Source organism: Carex rostrata, chromosome 10 (genome assembly GCF_964058835.1).
Source record: "Carex rostrata chromosome 10, lpCarRost1.2, whole genome shotgun sequence".
Classification (NCBI taxonomy): Eukaryota; Viridiplantae; Streptophyta; class Magnoliopsida; order Poales; family Cyperaceae; genus Carex; species Carex rostrata.
The window spans coordinates 9,162,568-9,179,791 of NC_135927.1; the positions used below are offsets into that span (position 1 = coordinate 9,162,568).

General features: G+C 34.4%; 2 protein-coding genes across 3 annotated transcripts in view; both read right to left on the bottom strand.

The window, feature by feature from the left end:
• Positions 1–326: 326 nt before the first annotated feature.
• LOC144560386 (calmodulin-binding protein 60 D-like) lies at positions 327–7,226 on the bottom strand. 2 transcript variants are annotated; one of them, XM_078309572.1, is made up of 10 exons: positions 7,081–7,226; positions 6,800–6,979; positions 5,958–6,033; positions 5,810–5,868; positions 5,107–5,425; positions 4,579–4,756; positions 3,641–3,801; positions 3,047–3,250; positions 2,194–2,425; positions 327–1,484 (listed from the first exon to the last, which is right to left on the bottom strand). In XM_078309572.1, exons 2-10 carry the CDS (start codon positions 6,931–6,933, stop codon positions 895–897), a joined length of 1,953 nt encoding a protein of 650 aa, XP_078165698.1. In that variant the 5' UTR covers positions 6,934–6,979; positions 7,081–7,226; the 3' UTR covers positions 327–894. The 2 variants fall into 2 exon arrangements, with proteins under 2 accessions (XP_078165698.1, XP_078165697.1); XM_078309571.1 differs by having other exon boundaries at positions 6,800–6,974; positions 7,081–7,220.
• Positions 7,227–12,753: 5,527 nt separating this feature from the next.
• The window catches only part of LOC144560390 (inorganic phosphate transporter 1-2-like), a 45,631-nt gene continuing 41,160 nt past the window's right edge, over positions 12,754–17,224 (bottom strand). The window contains exons 2-3 of the mRNA XM_078309576.1: positions 14,229–14,794; positions 12,754–13,889 (exon numbers count right to left, since the gene is read on the bottom strand). Coding sequence (XP_078165702.1) covers positions 12,822–13,889; positions 14,229–14,744 — 1,584 coding nt within the window. The 5' untranslated portion in view covers positions 14,745–14,794 and the 3' untranslated portion in view covers positions 12,754–12,821. The remainder of the gene's footprint in view (positions 13,890–14,228; positions 14,795–17,224) is intronic.

Below are 17,224 nucleotides of genomic sequence, written 5' to 3' on the forward strand. Positions count from 1 at the left end.
AGGAATTTGATTAAGGGGGAGTAACCAGGACGGGTTAATTAGACCCGTTCGGTGGGACGGGTTAACACGACCCATCCTACCTATTTTTCCAAAAAACTCAACAGTACTCTCGAATTTCGATATTTTTTTTATTTTATTTCTATTAATAAAAAATTCGGAGGATTCACCTGGCTTAAAATAAATCAATTCTAAATTTGCACTTGCATTCAATCCAGACATTTTTCTATTCTTTTGAGTACCGTTAAAGAAGATAAACTTAAACTGGGATTACATACAGTTGAAAAAGAACCCAAATTATTCCAACAAAAAGGAGACCAAATTTTCCCAAGCATAATTTACCATTCCACTACAAATTATCACAATCAGTCAAATAGATCACCTCCACGGTCAAAATCAAACACAAAACAAATACAGGGTTAACAGCAAGTAAAAACTATCTCTTGCAACAACAACAATAATAAAATATAAAAACACTGTACAAAACAGTAACTCCATAACAGAAATTAGGGTTCTGAGCTTGACACCCACATTGGTACAAAAGCTAAGCCCCAACATAGGTGATTAGGGTTAGTTAATCCCCAGACAGCTATGGTACAACAAGGCTAACAAACTAACCACTGCTATAAGTACACTATGGGGGTTTCTTCAATTACATCCCTGTAAAACCTAACAAGTCTCATATTTGCCTCCATGAGAGGATAATCAACTTTTCAAGGGACATGCATGAAAAACCTCTGCCCTAACCATCCAATACAACCTTTTTTTAAGAACATCCCTGTTGAGTTCCAAATTCCATATGCGCCCTCAAGGACCAGTATCCCCAAGGTATGGCGTACGCACAAAATTATTATCACTATTTTCAGGGACATTAATGATTTGCTTAATGCCATGTCATCAATCGTCCAGCTCGACAAGCTGGGCCCGCCTCTCTGCAGCCTTCTTCCTCACGAATATTCCCCACCTCATGGCCGCCTTAATCTTCAACCATCCAACAACAGCCTTCCCAGATGACGAGCGGGTCCCACCCCTCTCCTCAGTGTCAAACCCGAAAGTCGTGCCAGGTGTGTTCATGTAGGAAGAGAACCCATAGCCATCATCAGCCATACCAGAAGTCCCCTGGGCCCCACCCATGGTTAGAACCCGCAATAAATGTTGCATCTCTTCATTCTCTAGTATTTCATGGCTACGCATGCGTATTTCTTCTTCCATCAAGTAGTCATCTACACGGCCATAGGGGTTGGAGAGTGAATCCATATGCTGTTGAGAGAAATCTAGGTTTAGGGTTTGTGGGGTCTGAGGTGGTGGGGCCAAGGCTAGGAGGTTAGGGTTGGGGGAGCTGGTAGAGGCAGAGTTGCGAATAAGTTGAGTTCCATTGAACTGGGGCTCAGGAATGAAAGGGGAATGATCAAACTGCATAGGCGGCTGGTTTGATGGATACTGGGTTGTGGAATGGCCCATGTTATAACCAAGTTTAGATCCATCTCCTGAAAAGTATGTCAACAACTTAAATTTTGGTGCAAACAGGAGAAAATATAAATATTTAAAGGTAACATCCATATTATTAGAATAACAGATGCAATTGCTGAACTAATTCAAGTACTCTAAGAAATGAGTAATAACTACAGAGTCATATTAAAGTTTCAAGGTTAATTCATTTAACTCGAAAATCATCCATTGCTTAAATGCAAAATTATGATTTGTAAATAAAATAGTTTTAGGGAGAATTTCTTTTATAACCTTCAAAAACCTCAAAATTACGTATTTCCCCTTTTAAAATTCATAAATTTCAAAAACTATCTTACATTTTATTTACAAAGGCCACATATTTTATCCCTAAAAATATCCTGAAAGATACAGACTAATTAGAAGACTAAAACTCTCTTACAAAGGCTACATATTTTTCATCTTTCAATAGAGCATAAAATGAGAACATTATAATTGTAAAGTAAGTTTTGATAGAAGATACTTTAAATTGGGTAATTTTGAACATTTTGGAAACTTATATGAATAAATATCACATTATGAATTTTAGAAGGGAAAATACATAATTTCGAGGGTTTAGAAAAGTATACATGAAATTCGCCCTTTGTTTTACAGTACAGGTAGGTATACTATAATTTTAAATTATCTTGCTTAAAATAGATTACTCGAGCAAAAACGTGAATGTTAAAAATAAATAGAACAAAAAATAACCTTCTCCAATTAAAGACGGGTTGGCAGGAGCAGGTATGGGCAGAACCATATTAGAAGAACCCGCACCCGCGAACCCACTAGCAGAAGCAGCAGGTGTGCTGGCTTTGTTGTTGCTACGAGTGGAAACAGATTTCTTTTCCTGCTTGAAGCTCAGGAGAGCCTCTCCATCATATTCTATCACATGTGTGTTCCAGTTGTCATATGCTTTTTTCACAAGTGTGTCAGCCATCGGCTGGAAAAAGAAAGAAAAGAATATTAGTTAATCACATAGTTCAGATATGAAATCTTATGATACTTTGAAATAATACCGAAGTTTTTACCACACTTGCACCTGACTTAGCAAAATAAATGTAAAAGATCAGAATTTATTTTTCTTGCGCACTCATGTTTAATTGTCTCTGAAAACAGAAGCAAGGACATTCCATTTTTATAATCAATACACAAACCATAGAAGCTTTCTTTGCAAGTCAGGTAAAATTCAACTAAACTAACCTCTATTTACTGATGCTAGAACATTTCTTCAGAACTGGTTAATGACATACTTGAATGCCAACATATATATCCCTTCATTGCTTTCTCATTTTAGGGTTTTAGGGCCTCTATCAGTTCTTTCAAAAAAAAAGATAAAATAAAATATGCATAGGTAGTTCAGTACAACAAAGTTTCTTTTCCTTGGTAAAATACAAAAGCAGATATCAGTTGCAAATACCTTAAATACAACCACTTACTAGCAAATATGGAAAATGTTTATTGGCTATTTCAGTCATGGTTGATTACAAGGCATGCTTTGCAGAAACCTAACAAAACAAAATAAAAATAGCCCAAAAGGAAAAGAACTCCGATAATTACTGACCCTTTGGTTTTCAGTAAGGGACTCCGCAGAATAAAATTGTGCACCATTGATCATACCAACAAATTCATAAATATTGTTGAAAACGGCGCCAGTGTTTCTGGTATGATCAGCGTAGAATATATAATGCTTCCCACTGAGCACACATGTCTTGGCATGCTCAACAAGATTGTCCCACATCTTATTTGACATGCTACTCCCCAGTATCTGCATTACATTATACAGTTGTCATGATCATGGTGGTATTGATGAAGAGAAACAGTATACATTCCCTCGTAACGATCATGATGATTGATTTCAAGCTTAATTGAAAAATTAAGAGGATCAACAGCTACTTAATTTTGAGAATGGGAAAATCAAAGCAAACAGTTTCCAATTCTAAACTTCTCTTGGTCACAGCAAGCAATTAGCAAGACTAATTACTTGACTATGAGAAAAATGGTCTGGACTGCATTCAAGGGTTAAATTCAAACATAGACATAATTCAACAACCGTATCTAATAGGTACAATTGATAAAAGGGTGAACTGAGGTATAATACAGCCTAATAGTTCCTGTATCCACACAAAAATTGGGGAACTTAATAAACAAAACTCACATTTCTTAGGCCCTGTTGGTCACGAATAAGGAGGCGAAGAAAATCTTCAACTGTATTAATGCCCTTGGCATTGAGCTTTGTGTGAAAAGCACCGTCTTTTCCTATTTTTTCTAATCTCCAGACTTCATCCTTCAAGGCCGGGGGGTAGTGCTTCTTGTACACTAAAAAATCAAAAGAAAAGCAAAGACTTTCAAAAAAATTTAAAAAAGACATATCAGGCAGTATGTGTTTGATATTGATAAATAGAAATGGTTTGGCCCGACTGGCCAGTGTACCATCCAATTATTGACTAGGAGAATCAAGATCTGCTCAATGTGTTCAAATTTTGAAGGGTATCAGGACATTCTTTTAGATTTTTCTTACTATTTCATTGGATAGGAGAAAAGTTATTGTTCTTGGATGGTCTAGAATGCATAAAATTTTCCTTTCTAACCCTATCCAAAAAAAATAGTAAAAATATAAGAAAAATGTAAGAGCTGGTCCTCTACAAAATTTTGACGAAGGAGATCAAAGAAGCAGCTTGGATCAGCTACTCAAATCATCAAAATCAAGATTTCAAGCTGAAGCAGGGAGACCGATGCTTCATATTAGCAAGACTCATTTAATTAAAAAGTATATCATTGCATATTACCAAATAAACCTTGTCAGAGCTAACCTCAATAACATTGTTCCAAACCGAAAACTAATTTTGCTGCTTGCCTTGCACTGACTCCTAGAAATAGACTTTCTTTTTCAGTAAATACAAAGTAACATCCTTTTCATAACAGTCCTTGCCAAATGAGTTTTCTCAAGGGAAGCTTCATGACAAAATTTTGATAATTTGCTCATTTTATAAAATGTAGGGTCTCTATATAATTAAAAGAACCACTTTTGTAAGGGAAGTAATACTCCAAGGAATAAAAATATAATACACAATTACTTGGCAATTTTCAACTTACGTTCTCCTCTGTGGTCTTTTACAGTAAAGGCCTCAGTTTTGGCCTCTCTGACACGAATGCCCTCACAGAACCCTGCAGCTACCTTTAGACCCAGCCTGAATTTGCGGCTCCTTATCCAACTGGAGTTGTCAGTAAATATCAGCTCCCCTAGGGTCCCAACCCCTTCCTTCAAGGTCACCTTCATTTAAAATAAAATTATATATCAGATTTGTTAGAAACCCTAATCCTGGCAGTCTTCTTTTGAATTGTTCAAGTACCACAATCTCCGATTACATTCAATGGTGACTTCTACAGGTAGGTGTCAGGCCAGTAACGGTCAGCTACTGAGGTAAAAATAACTTAGCTCTTTGTATATCTGCCCTTTCCAAAAAACTTTACATGTAGCTACAAGTAAAATAAAAAATCCTAGGGTGCACTAAACATTATTCACCGAGAAACAAAAAGAATTATAATTATTAATAAAAAAATTCTAGGAGTTGAATGTTGTTGGCAAATAATGTAAAATGACAGGAGCTTCGTTATCATTACCGAGAGTTCTCCAGTGAGAAGGGGTCGTTTCCCTTCTCTCTCCTTCACCGCATGGCCCTCAAACTCCTCCTCAGTCCAATCATCATCATCCTCCTTATTGAAATCCCCCTCTAAAACAACCACATCCAGCTTGGCTGACGCCTCGGGCCCACTTGTCACAACAATGCCGGTGGTGGTGTCAAGTAGCACCACATGAATGGCCGCACCCTGCTCACCTTCAACTTTACCACCAGTGAAGAGTGGGAGAGCCAGCCGGGTGCGAAAGTGGAGCTGTAAGTTCCTCCCATCTGGGCCTTCTATTCGCTTAGGAGATGCAGGTCTGTGGTGCAAAAAAATTTGTTAGGTAAATAACTTTATACATGTCAATCTGTTGAGAAATTCCCAACTATATGCCAATTCTTTATGCTTACTATATAAATGATTTTTCTCTAAACTGGTCCTTGGTTAATGCTAAACAGAATTGCAGTCTCTTTTAAACTATATATTTGACATGCTAAGGGGCATTTTTAAGTTATAAATACAAACCAAGAGTTACCAAAGAAACTCTTTGCATCCAAGAATTGCAATAATTAAAAAGTTGTACTGATAAAAGGGAAAAAGAAAACATATAAGAAAGCCAATGAAAGGCCTATAAAAATCACAATCAAGCATCAAAGGAAAGAAAAACATAAAGATAGACTCATAGATGGGTTATAGGTCTAACCTTCCTTGAAGTCTTGCCGGTCCTAGTTTTGCCAAGGCACGCTCCACCTCTTCACTGACCTGTTTTATCAAAGTACATTAAATCAACTCCTAAGTGAAGGCAAAACAAATTAGAAATGAATTGGTGATTTGTTTAAAATTATACTAACCACTCTACGAAGAATAGGCTCAAGAGAAGAACATAGCTTTTGTAAGCTATCCACCTTCAATGCCTCAACAATTACACTGAAAGGAATTATAAAAAAAAAAAAAAAGGTTACATAAGAAAACAAAAGTAAACCAAACAAGTAAACTAAGCATGTAATTTCTTGTTTTGATTAGCCTGCTCCATGTGTAAAGTGAATAGCTGAAGATAAACAAAGGGCAGTTAGGGTTGAACTGAAATTTATTTTATCATAATTGCAGAGCTCAAGATACAAAGTATTGTTGGTTAAAAAGTAGTTGATTGAGCGGAATTGAATGTCTGCTGAAACTCAATTAGGTCAAAACCATACGTCGGGGAACTGATAATATGAGTACCATGAATAGTATCAGGAAATCGGAGCACTCCATGTTTTAACCTCCCCCAAAAGGGCTTAGTCAATTTGAGAAAATAACTACACTTAAAAAAAAATTGCAATATTATGAGTTCAATTCAAGTAAAGCCAAGTCTTTCCTCCAGTCCTACTACACTTATAAAGTACAGAGCATAATCTCTCTCTCTCTCTCTCTCTCTCTCTCTCTCCTCTCTCCTCTCTCAACCTCCTCTACCTAAAATTGGCTAATTGGTCCAAATGAGTAAAATTTGCTATTGCGAGCTACTCTCTTGACAACTAACAAGTTCAATTAGAACTGACTAGTCCCCTTTCCTTACTAATTCCACTGCTAGAAACTAATCCTACCATTACAAAAACGCCCCTCTTTTTCAGTAACTGTAAAAAAATAAAATTAACTCTGACTAAACCAGTAAAGCACCTGGAAAGAGCAGGAAGACTAAAACTAGTAAAAGTACCTGGCAAGAGCGGGAACTTTAGGTCGCTTAGTCTCGCCATGCATCTCCTCATCATCACCATTCGATTCCAACGCGCGCTTCTCGCCTCTTGTCATCGTCCCCGACCTCCCCAGTTGCCTCGTCTGTCGTTGCATCTGCCACCCTCAGATCCGATCCGATTCAATTCCAACTCGATCTGATCTTAACCCCCCATCCCCAAATTACAACCACCAATGATTAGAAACAATAGCGATTGATTAATATAAGAAAAAGTAGATCAGATTTTAGTTTGATTCAATTACCGTGCACTAGCGTCTCACTTTCTTCGAAAGCTCTAGTCGCGGCTGTTGCTTTGAGAGAAAGAAGATGAGAGAGAGAAATGGGGGAATGAATTGAAAAAAGAGACAGACAGTAGGTGCTTGGCTCCGAGCGAAGAGAAAAGGTACAATACAACTATCTTCTCTGTTTATGATAGCTGGAGGTGTTCAGTTGTTGACTAATATAGAAGCCCAAGGCAATCATTTTTTTCATTTTGATTTGTACTTAAATTGGTACTAGGTCAAATGTAATTTATTTTCAATATATTATAAACATGATATATATTAGAACTAATATATTCAATAATAATTATGTTAGATATAAACAAGGAGATAATCACATAAGATAATTTGATTGAAATATGTGGTTATATAGGTAAGTAATATACTTGGATGGACCAAGCAAGGAATGAATCAATAATTTAATTGAATATGAGGTACTAACTATAGTCTTATATTTAACTACTTAATAACAAGACTTCAATATTAAAAAAGCACACTACATACATATAGTTATTGTTATTGGCCATGTACTACAAAAAAAAACTAATAATATGAATTTGCTAAACTTATTATTTACTATAATTTTTCATATTTTAAAATTATTACCGAATATTCTTTCTTTTTTCCTTGGAAAGTGAATTTTTTTTTTTTTTTAGTAAGAAATTTTTTTTCCCATCTGGGTTTCGTGGAAAGTGAATATTTAAGTTGGTTGTTTAACATACCTCATTACATCTGATGATTGGTCCTCCATTAATGGACATCTCCAGTCTTTGTCAATGGAGGGGATGACCATGAAAAGACTAGAACGAAGACTTTTGTGTATTTAATCACTGGGCCAATGGTAACCTTGTTTATTCGATTCTTGTACGTGCACCTGGACCAAAGTTTCAAGAATATACCAAGAGACACAAACAAACGTTTTATTTATTTTGTTTACTAGTGAAAATAAAGAATGGATAAGAAGGTAATTTTGATAACAATTTTTTTTAATAGTAGAATAAAATGAGGGTTAGGAGATAATTTATAAATATCGTGTCATGAAAGTGGTAATAAGTATTACCTAATTTTTAATTTATCCCTACAAATGGTTGAAAAAACAATAGATTTAGAATATCTAATAATAACGGATATTTCAAATAAATAGTTAATAAAATCACCTACATTTATCATACAAATTCAGGATAAATTATTACTATACTTTATTTTTCAACTAAATATATTAAAGAGTATTATTTCATAACTAAAATAAAATGAATTCTACTTTTACATGAATTCTCTAATATCTTTCATTCTTTATATAGAGATGCATTGAAAACTATATTACTTGATAAAAAATAAATTGATGCCAATTGTGCCGAAATTTTTATTCATAAGAAATTTAAATTAAAAATATTAAAAATAAGAAATCTCGTGTGAAAATTTTAAAAATGAGAAGACAGTAACAACTAACAAACCATGGCGTTCCTGCAGAAAAATAAAAAATAAATTCGAAAGTTGGACGCCATGAAGCAACCCAACCTAGGGAACACAAAAAAAAAAAATTGGGATGCCACGGGACAACCCAGCTCAAGAAATGCAAAAAAGAAACAAATCCCCAAAATTGAAGAGGGAATAATTTTTCGTTTTCTGAGTTGGATTATCCCATGACATCTCACTTTTTTTTTTCTTTTCTAGGTTGGGTTGCCCCATGGTGTCTCATTTTTTTTTTTTTTCTGGATTGTGTTGTCTCATGGTGTCCCACTTATGAATTTTTTTTTTCACGGTCTTGAGTGTGTGACGACACCATAGGCCCCTATGGCCTTCCCATTTTTCAAATTTTCATACAATTATTTTTAATATTTTTATTTATTTTTTTCCTATGTATAAAAATTTCGGCCAATTGTGGAACCGAGTTCCTATCATCTGTAGTACCTCAAATTTTGAGTTTAGAATATGAATTGTCTAATAATAATTTAGTTAAATCCGATTCAAATTGAAAATTTAAGAGATCCTTTTAGTATACGTGCCAATGCATATTGGACTAGGGACAAGTAGGTGGAGGGCAAGAAGTGCTAAGCACACCCGTAAGTTGGAATTTTTCAGTTGTCTTTTTTTTATTTAAAGGGCTCCGGTACACCCCATATCTTTTAGATATTATTCTCAAGAATTGAACATCCGCCCTCTTAAAAGAGAGACAAGTGCTTGTGTCAGTACATCAATTCTGCAGTTCTTCAAAATAGTATTACAAAAAAAAGTATTTTACAAAAAAAATATTATTAAGTTATTAGTTCTTCTCATAAAATAAAATTACAAAATACATATTTATTTCCCCAGTCTTTTCATCTCAATTTTCTGATATCACTACTGATTATGTCTACAGTAACTCAAAATTTGAGTTTCTACCTACAATAATACAATATGGATTGTTATATTTAAAAAAAAAATACAATATGAATTGTTGCAGATTCCCACATCTTCAATATCCTAAGCTTTCAACTTCAAACCTGGTGCATGAACAAATCTCAATCTTTCGTCAGAGAAAAGTACCTGTTTAACAAATATTTAAAATAAGCGTGGCACATGGTTGTCAGAATATAGCTTTGGTATCACAGTATTGGTCGGAGTATGAGAGCACGTGGTCTTGGTGCAGTCAAAAGAGTAATTCCCTGTGTGATGATGGTGTGCTTATCTAGTGCCTGTGACGGCTAAATTAATATAGATATTTTATTTTATTTTTCCCGCTTTTTTTTTCCTGAAATTATTTTATTAGCTGTTTTGGTTAACAAACGGAGACACTGAAATCAGAAGCTGCAGCGATACTGGAGAGAAAATTCTTAGGGGCTTCGTTTATCAATTATTTTTCAATCAAAAAAAGGTTTATCAATTATTTTATAAAAAAACATTTAAGATGTCTCTAAAAAGTACCTGACATGATTTTAATGGGTTGGATAAAATGTGGAATCCGTGTCCCCCCAATTAACCTGAGTTACAATTTATAAAATTGGACGGCTCAGATTAATTCCAGTCAGATCAAACTCAATTCGGAGCCAGTTGAAACTATAGAGTGTCTGTTTTGAGATTGGTGCCACATAAAAATAATAGTTCAGATTTATAACTTGCATCTTAGATATCTGGGGTGATACGGATTCTAAAATGTGTGGATCCACAAAAATTTGATAACTTACAAGTACATGTTGATAACGATTGGTTATCCACATATCCAATATAAAATTATTGGAATAGAAATTTTGGGGGACATACTATTTACAGCCTTTTTATTCAATTATAAATTTTTGTAAAGTAAGAACTTCTATAAATTTATGTATTCATTTTTTTAGAAATACTTTTTGTTGGAATTGAAACATGTGTGTTAGACCCAATTTTTTTACTCATATCCTAAAAAATTAAAAATCCAAACATAACCTCGAATTTCAGAAACGTGCTTATTAAAAAAAATTGACAAGATTTGAATTCTAACGAATATAATAGTTTTGTTAATTTTTGAAAATAGATGAAATATATTACAATATATATGTACTAGAAGGATTATGTAATAAAATAGATGAAATATCATAGTATTTAGATATACTAGAAAAGGATTACAAAATATTTTTTCAGGTCATGTTTTTGTGGCTTGAAAAAAAAAAATCTTGGTGTGTTGCTAAAAAAGAAGAGGTTTGAATTTGAGTTATTAATCCCGGTTCAAACTTTGGATCTGGGTCAATATAAATATTTCGTGATCCTTCTAGTACATCTTAGAATAAATATTTTACAATCCTTCTAGTACATTCAAATTCTAAGGTACTCCAATCTATTTTTTTAGAAGTGTGTTTAGGAAAATATGGAGTATCTTAGAATTTGAATTTACTAGATAAACTACAAAAATAATCCGAATCTACTGTTTGAACCGAAATCAATGGCTCAAATCCAAACATTTTTATTTTTTTTCAGCCACAAAAAATATGGCTTGAAAAATGTTTGTCACAGTTTTTGCTTTCTCAACAGGCGATCATCCAATTGAGACAATTGCAGCATGAATTGCAATTTTTTGAAGTAATAAACAAATGCCAAATTGGATGGTACATGCTTCTGGAACTTTTTTCAAAATATGCTCAAAATAAGATCAAAATATATGCCCAAAATATGGCCCAAAATCAACTTACTATACCTTGAAAGATAGCTCAAAATAAGATGACCCAAAACAATATCAACTTACTATACCTTGAAAGATAGCCCAAAATAAGATGACCCAAAACAATGTCAACTTACTATATCTTGAAAGATGGCCCAAAATTAACTCTAATATTTCAAAGCTTTGGAAAGGTCAATGTTCCGAGTAGAACTAGGTGCTCTTAAGCTCACCAAAGTTTTGCTGAGCTTAACTCTAAAACTCATCAAATTAATTTCAAATGATGAATTCGAACCGTTAAAACCCGCCTACCTTATGTGTGATGCATCTACATGTGAAATTTTTAAACATTCGAATTAATTTAGTATGAAGTCAAGCGGTCAAAAAACGTTCAAAAAATGAATGCACTAAAATTAATTTATTAACCTTCTAATTTTGACCACTTGACTTTATACCAAATTAATTCAAATGTTTAAAAATTTCATATGTAGATGCATCACACGTAAGGTAGGTGAGTTTCAACGGTTCGGATTCATCATTTGAAATCGATTTGATGAGTTTTAGAGTTAAGCTCATCAAAACTTTGGTGAGCTTAAGAGCACCCTAGTTCTACTCCATTGTTCCACCGGATTCAATGTTTTTCCGTGGTTGTTACTTGGTAATGATTGATAGAGTGCTGACGACAGACAGAAAACAAGTAGCTAGAGAGAGAGAATGGTTAAGTTTAAAATATATTTTTTTAATCTGAAAGAAAAACAACTTGATTTTTCTATTTTTAAAGTTCAAATAATCGATCCAAATTGTTAGATGTTCAATCTATATTAAAATGTACTTGAAAACTAAATTTTATATTTTTTGAAATTTTTATACTATTTATTAAGATGATTTAAAAACCGCTGTTTTTATTAAAATTCTATACCATTGAAAAATAATGATTTTCATACTATCTTAATAAATAGTAAAAATAAATTTAAAAAAAATGTAAAATTTGGTCTCTAACCACATTTTAATATAGATTGAACATCTAACGGTTTAGATTGACTGTTTGAATTTTGAAAATTGGAAAACCGAGTAATTTGTTTTAGGAGTTAGGAATTTTTTTTTTTTTGAGCTTAGCCATTCTCCCTCTCTCTCTATACACACACACACACATCCAACCCCCTCAAATTAAAGGACGGGTCCGGATCCCCTAATCAAAACCGTCTGATTCGAATCCGTCGCTCGAGATCATTTCGGAATTCGGATTCGTTACTTGGGAGTTGGAATGTGTGTGCTCCACTTCGGATTATCACGGATTCGAATCGGACGATCCCAAATCCAAAAGTTAGATTACTTCACTTGATCTCAAACTCCAAAAGGAGTCCATAAGTACAAAATTGTTACGTCCTATAAATTTGGAATTCAGAAACATAATAAAGTTTTTATATTCAATAAATATTACGAGTTATATATATTCGAATGGACACACTATGTATTAAAAAAAAAAACCAAATAATGAAACAAAAAGCAAACAAAAGGAAATTACACACCAAACAAGAATGCAAATAACACATGCATCAAGTCCAAACCACACAATTGAACACAATGTGGAAAATGACGAGGTGTCTTTGTCTCTCTAGACATGCTGTTTCTCTTCACCTTCGTCCAAATTCTCCTTGGACACCTCCTCCAACGACTTACCCTTGGCCTCAGGCACAAACAAGGACATCAGTGTACCCACCAAGTTGGTTGCAGCAAGCACAAAAAGTGAGTTACGCATTCCAATACCCTTCGGGTAGCCACGATCCCTGGTTTCAGTGGTTTTTCCCTGAGATGAGTACAAGAAACCAAATGCACCAATTATGGCTCCAGCCTTTCCAGCAGCAGCTGAGATACCATGGCAGGTGGACCGGAGCCTAGCCGGGAAGACCTCTGCCGGCACAATGAAGGTGGTTGCGTTGGGACCAAAATTTGCAAAAAAGAAGGTCAAACCGTACATGACCACGAAACCAGTATGGTTGCCTGGTTTAATCCAGTGGTTGTATGGGATGGCAAGAGCAAGCATGAACACTGTCATCATAATGAATCCCATGAGTTGAATCCAGAACCGACCAATAATATCGATGAAGGCCACAGTGAACCAGTAGCCAGGTACGGTGCCACAAAGTGCAATGTAGGTTTGTGCACGGGCGATACGAAACACCTCCTCGATGGCGTTCATGGTACCTGCCTTAGGAATCCACCCAACCTTGCTAAAGATATCCTTTTGAAAGAGATTCTGACTGTAGAAGGCAACATCCAAGAAGAACCATGTAGTTGTAGTAGCTAGCAAGTGAACCCCATGACGCTTTGCGAATTGGGGGGAGAAAAGTCCCCATTGATCTGCACTCATAACCTTATCCTGCGCTGTATCAAGATCCTCTACAATATCCTCGTGTAGGACCTTGGACATGTCGCTAGCCGCCTGCTTGGTGTTACGGGCAATGAGGGCCGTGTAACGTGCAGTTTCAGGCATTCGCATTCTCCAGTAGTAAGTCAACGCTGCCGGCACAGCACCGAACATAAGGACGATTCGCCATAGATAATCACCTTGCGACTGAGTAGATCGGACATGGTCCTCGTTGTAGGATGGAGCAGGGAACCTACTTTTGAACCCAGTTGCCACAATAAGTGAGACAAGGGCCGCAAATAAGATGCCAAAACCCTGCAAACATGGTGTTATCCAGTTCTTCAGTCACTCCAATATTTCAATACTTTTATTTAGAGATTAAAAAATTTAATTAATTTCAAGTTATTTGGTATAAATGAATCAGCGGATTGAATAAACTACATATATGTATAATACTGATGGCTGAATTCTAAATTGGTTATATTTATTGTTATTGTACAGGACCGATATCATTTGGTCAAGTAGAATACTGCAGATAGCTATTTAATTTCTAGATTGATTCAATTTCTAAATTAAGGTCATGAATATCTAATACCAATGTTTAAAGCCAAACCTGTCTGGTTGTTCAAAATTAATGATAAGAATTTTGGTTACCTGCATGGCGAAGACAGCAGCAATGAAGGAGCCACGAGTTTTCTTGTTGGCATACTCAGACATAATAGTAGCTGAGAGAGGATAGTCACCTCCAACACCAAATCCTAACCAGAAACGGAAGAAGCATAGTGTTGTAATGACACCTTTCGGCTCGTGACCCAAAGAGAGACCTGAGAAAACTGAGCAAATGACCATCAGAATCAGTGTGAAACCATACACACTTTTCCTGCCCAGCTTATCACCGAGCCACCCGAAAAATAGCTGGCCTGCAAGGGTCCCACAAAGAGCCACACCAGTCACTGCTGCCGATACATTGGGTGGAAGGGTTCCCGGATTCTTGTAGGTAGGGTCCGTATAATAAAGACGGCCAATGAGCTTCGCCACTATTGAAATGACGAAAAGATCATATGCATCGGTGAAAAATCCCATACCAGCAATCACAATTGCCAGAAAATGGTAACCTTGGGTCTTGGCCTTATCAAGCTTGTCCAAAACTGCTAGCTGTTCACGCGGCATTTTTGTTGATTATTGGGAACTTCCTTCCTCCTCTTCTTGTTTTCGATTATCTCACTGTAATGAAAAAAATGAAAGTTATGCATTGTTTTTCACTTTTTCTTAATTATTTTTCAATATATTTGGATTTACTGCAAAAAAAAAGAGGTTTATACTTTATAGTTGCTTGAAACTCCGTAAACTTTAATTTTAATATTACTAATTAACTTTCGGTATCGTATGCTTTTCTATGTAATAAATATATACAATCTGTATTTTACGAAATGGGAATAAATGTAAATGGCTAAAAACAGATATATGTAGTATTTAACCGTTACTGTTAGGAACATAATCGTATTGATATGTTTTATAAGCACAATTATCAATTTTCAAAACAATTAGTTAAGATAAATTAAGGCTCTACAAATACATATGGTTTTAGTTGGGCATATATAACTTGAATAACATCTTGTTGATTAGTTAATTTAAGAGAAATCAAATTAATAATTTTTATTACACATTCCCAACTAATTTTAACATGAGCTGTACAGACATACTATTCCTGACCAAACAGGTACTGGCCATTACAAAACTTGAAGCCTTGAATGTGAAGTAATTGAAAGATCAAGGATTATTAAATCAGGAAGATTGGAAGAACTACGTACATACCTTGATATGTTTTTGAAGAGGAGAAGAGATATATAGAGGACAGTGCACTTGACCTAGCTTGTTGCCTATCCACCGTAGTACGGATGTTATTTATAGTATATATTACGTACAGTACGGTACGGTACTAGAGGCGCCAGGTTCTGTGCCTCGTAATATTATTTTACTCTGGGTCAACTCAGACTCCATCTATTATTCCAATATTCGATTCCTTTCGTAATTCTCTCCTTTCACACTGTCAAAACATGAATAAACTATATATCATTTTTAGTTAGTGGCGGGAGAGCAATTCATTCTTTCAATATTCACAGGTATTAGTTGAATATATGTCAACACATATATATAATTCTATCTTAGCTTAAAGAGTAGAACCGCGGTGTTTTTATTTATTGGTGAACTTGACTTCAAAATTTATGAAATTGATTTTAATTGGCAAATCTAAACTATTGAACCACACTTGTTGTTTTTTTTTTTTTTCATAGACCTTATTGTTTACTTTCTACCTTTTATTATAAACTTTTATTTTCTTTTGTTATTTAGGTAGCAACCTATGGATGCTGAATTTAAGCTTCCAATTGGGATTTACTTCACATTTTGATACCTTGTTTTGTAACATAACTCATGTATCAAAAAAATCTATCAATCAAATAGAGGTTAGACCTCTTTTTCAAAAAAAAAAAAAATATATATATATATAGCTATTGAAGTCGATCTGTTTCACAAGTGATACATTTAATTACATGCAGGCTTTATAAATTTTCGAATTAATAAGTCAAGCGGTAAAAAATATAATTTTTGTAAGTTAAATCTTAACACTTTCAATTTTTCATTATTTTTGGACTGCTTGACTTTATAATAAATTAATTTATAAATTTTAGAGGTAAACACATCACTTATGAAGCAAGATCGGTTTCAACATTTTGAATTTATTGTTTGAAACCAATCTGATAGATTTTGAAGCTAAGTTCATATATAAAGTCCTTAACAAGGTTAAGAACACCCTACATGGGCCAGAGGAGTCGTCGGAACTACTTTGCGTGACCAACGAAACAGACTTAAATTTTAGCTATCATATTTAAGAGCAAACCATACAGGCAAAATGTTGTGTTATTATTTTTTTATGAAAGTTGGAAATCAAATGAGATAAAAGTTCATGTGATCTATTACAATGAGAATATTATCTTAAGTACATGGATCAAAGGTTATTGATTCTCGTAAAATATCGAATTATTTACAAGAAAACGTTATGCAGTATTTAGTTTATTCGCATAAATCCTTTGCATTTTCTACAAAACAGAGAACGTAAATATGTATAAAGATTATCTCCGGAAATTAATATTTTTCATTAACAGCTTATGATATTGAATATTGCTCACATTAGATATGTTGCAACATGTGCATCCTGTCGATTGGTTCATTGTGAAATAATAAATACCATTCTACTTTTGGTGTCAACAGGCAAATGGATATATGTATTATGTTATCTGATACTCAATTTCAAATCCATTTATCAATGTATTTTATTATATTTTTTTTATATTGTATAATGTCAAATGACCCCTGACAACTGTCAACGACGTGGTCCAATGGTTTTATTCCTTGGATATTCCATGTTCCAATTAGATTACATGGAAAATTGCAATATAATAACTTAATTTTGAAACTTCAGAGTGGGCTGTTAGATGTATATATGTATATATGTGTTGATATATTCAATAGTTGTGAATATTGAAAGAATGAATTGCTCTCCCGCCACTAACTAAAAATGATAATTTATTAATGTTTTGACAGAGTGAAAGGATATAGAGCAAAGTCCGAAAGGTATCGAATATTGGAAT

What these genes read in the sequence shown, in the direction of transcription:
- LOC144560386 (XM_078309572.1), bottom strand. Translation starts at nt 6,933, where the DNA reads ATGCAACGACAGACGAGGCAACTGGGGAGGTCGGGGACGATGACAAGA. An exon ending in TTCTCACTGGAGAACTCTCG is followed by an intron (nt 4,757 to 5,106) that starts GTAATGATAACG and finishes TTTTAAATGAAG; the next exon opens with GTGACCTTGAAGGAAGGGGT. An exon ending in CCCGTCTTTAATTGGAGAAG is followed by an intron (nt 1,485 to 2,193) that starts GTTATTTTTTGT and finishes CATACTTTTCAG; the next exon opens with GAGATGGATCTAAACTTGGT.